Source organism: Impatiens glandulifera, chromosome 6 (genome assembly GCF_907164915.1).
Source record: "Impatiens glandulifera chromosome 6, dImpGla2.1, whole genome shotgun sequence".
NCBI classification, from domain to species: Eukaryota; Viridiplantae; Streptophyta; class Magnoliopsida; order Ericales; family Balsaminaceae; genus Impatiens; species Impatiens glandulifera.
In genome coordinates this window covers 3,178,208-3,181,316 of record NC_061867.1, presented here as the reverse complement: position 1 = coordinate 3,181,316, position 3,109 = coordinate 3,178,208, and the positions used below count along the sequence as shown (strand labels likewise).

General features: G+C 33.8%; 1 protein-coding gene across 1 annotated transcript; it reads left to right on the top strand.

Moving 5' to 3' along the window:
- The first annotated feature begins 769 nt into the window (after window positions 1–769).
- LOC124941681 (SNF2 domain-containing protein CLASSY 3-like) lies at window positions 770–2,593 on the top strand. Its single transcript, XM_047482028.1, has one exon. The coding sequence runs from the start codon at window positions 770–772 to the stop codon at window positions 2,591–2,593; it is 1,824 nt and encodes a 607-aa protein (XP_047337984.1).
- The last annotated feature ends 516 nt before the right edge of the window (window positions 2,594–3,109 follow it).

Here is a 3,109-nt window from a genome sequence, read left to right as displayed (position 1 = left end):
AATGAGAATTATACCTCTACAATATGTAATCCAGATTATGGTAGTACCTTAGTAACTGCATAATAGTTGGGAGTTTAGGTGAGTAGAGAATAAGAACGATTACAGGACTTACAATCGATAGAGAGATTTAGAGTATGAATAGAAAGAATATGAATTAACCTGAAGAGTTTTCAAATGATCAATAGTCTTTTTCATTCCTATTCAACTAATATTTAAGGGCTTCTGCCTTTACTGTTTTCCCCAAAATTAGTTCACCCTTCTGTAGTAAAATCTAATTGCTTTTGCCCATCCCGTTCAGCTGATATTTAAGGGCTCCTGCCTTAACTGTTTTCCCCAAAATTAGTCACCCTTATATAGTAAAATCTAATTGATTTTGTCAGCTGTATCTGTTCATTCTGTTATAACTGTTATAGTTTAATCAACTGTTACAAAGAACTGTCACCTATTGTTACACAACTTATTTAAAATCTTGAACTTGTTGTTGCACAACTTATTAAAAAAAATTACATAACATGTTGATTTTGTTAACCATCCATTGACTTATTAAGGTTAGAAAACCTAACTCTAAAATGCTCTCAATCAAATTTCTATTAATTTTTTCTATAAAAATTCTCACATGTATCATTACTCTTAATTTTGTGTTCTTTCCATTATAAATAATATCAAATTGTATGGTATATACATGCAGAATACTATACCTTGGAAAAAAACTAAAAGGAAAGAGTTTCGAGAAGACAGAAATAACATTGACATACACCAACCATTCCAAATGAATTTTGAGAATGGTGGATCTCATCTCAACGAGGATATTATTGATACTGCAGAGACGGTTTGGGGCTTAATTCCGGGTATGAGAAAAACCATGTACTCTCATCAAAGAAACGGATTTGAGTTTATATGGAATAATATAGAAGGAAGCATATTTCTAGAGGATCTGAAGAATGAGAGTTCAAATGGTGGAAATGGATGCATAATCTCACATGCACCAGGAACAGGTAAAACTCGACTCACCATCATGTTCATAAAGTCTTATTTGGAGTTATATCCGACTAGAAAAGTTTTCATAATTGCTCCTTCCAATATGCTCCTTACATGGGAGGAAGAGTTTAGGAAATGGAAAGTTAACATTCCATTCCATAACATGAATGGGAAGGATTTTTCGGGTCAAGAAGTTAATACAGTTGTTAATCTAGTAAACCAATTCCGCGATAAAGACAAACACTCAAACCGTTTGGTTAAGCTTTTTTCATGGAAAAAAGACAAGAGTGTTCTCGGAATGAGTTATGGGTTATTTGAAAAGTTAGAAGGGGGTAATGGAATCAAGAAGAGTTGTAAAAATCAAATTGATAGTTTGCAAGTTACACAGATGCTTCGAGAACTTCCTGACCTTTTGGTTCTTGACGAAGGTCACACCGCCAGAAATGAGAACAGCCTAATCTGGAAAGCGCTTTTAAGAATCCAAACTAAAAAACGTATAATCCTATCTGGAACCCCTTTTCAGAACAATTTTCACGAGCTATTCAATACCCTTTGTATGGTAAGACCTAATTTTGTCGATAAATTCGTCGCTAAAAAAGCACACGGAATATCCAAAGAGCATACACGAGACAAGAAAGAAAACATAGCATTAAACAGATGGATTTCATTGACTAATGGCGTCGCTGAAAACGACGATGAGAGGATCAAAGAGTTAAAGGACATAATTTTCGGAATGGCACATGTCTACAAAGGTGGAATACTTAAGGAAAGTCTTCCTGGTTTAAGAGATTCATTGGTTGTTTTAAAGCCAATGGACTTACAAAACACAATTCTTAACGATATCTTGAAGATGAAGAATGGGCTTGAACGCGAACATTGCATTTCTTTAACGTCGGTTCACCCTTCATTGTTGATTCACTCTCAACTATCGAAAAAAGAAGAGTTTTTAGTTTACATGTCTCGATTAGACGCTCTTAAAAAAAATCCAGAAGGTGGGGTGAAGACAAAATTCTTAGTTGAACTAATCCGGCTTAGTGAGGCCCTGGATGAGAAAGTCCTAATCTTTAGTCAATACATCCCTCCTTTGACACTTATTATGGATCAACTCAAATCCTACTTTGGTTGGTCTGAAGGTAAGGAAATGTTGTATATGGATGGAGCAAAAAACACAAAGCTTCGTCAAAAATCGATACGTTCATTCAACAATTCAGATAGTGCGGTTAAAGTGATGTTAGCCTCAACCAAGGCTTGTTCGGAGGGTATAAGTTTGGTCGGGGCTTCGAGAGTTGTACTGTTGGACGTGGTTTGGAATCCTTCGGTTGAAAGACAGGCCATTAGTCGGGCATATAGAATTGGGCAGAAAAAAATTGTCTACACTTATCATCTTGTTGCTTGTGAAGCTGAAAACACTAAGTATGATTGTCAAACTCATAAGGACCATTTATCCAAAATAGTGTTTTCTTCTACCGACGATACTAGTAATGCTGATATTAGCGAGAGATCTTTGATGGGTACTATTAAGGAAGATAAGATCTTGGAGGAGTTGGTTCAGAATGAAAAAACATGTCATATGTTTGAGAGAATCATTCACCAAGATAAGGAAGGAGCTTGCTAGAACAAGACATGCTTTTTTTTTTGTTGTGACAAATTATTTTACTGCACAAGTATTTGTAATTCTTGTTTTCTTGAATTTTTTAGATGTTATTGCTCATAAGAACAGTTTATTTAACTTGTTTTTGGTGTAATAGAATAGGTAGATCTAGAAACTATTGGATCTTCTTGAATTTTTCATGGATTTTTATTATAAAAAATAATGACATTGAGGATTACAATAACTTTCTATAAGCAATAAGTTTTGATTTAAAAAGAATGAAATTGAACTTATGTAAAACACTTCATTTGAAAGCAAGGGTTTTATCATCTAATTTGATGCACATGTTTTGCAATATATAATTTGATATAGTTATTTAAGATATATTTTTTGAATTATATAAACTAAAATTTGTTAAAAAAATAAATAATTTACCGACACATAATCATTTCCTGGCATTTACGGCCGACCTTCTTGTGCTGCTATATTTAGCGTCGGTAAGTTTTTAGCGACACTGTTATGTTCCTGTTTATAGTAAAA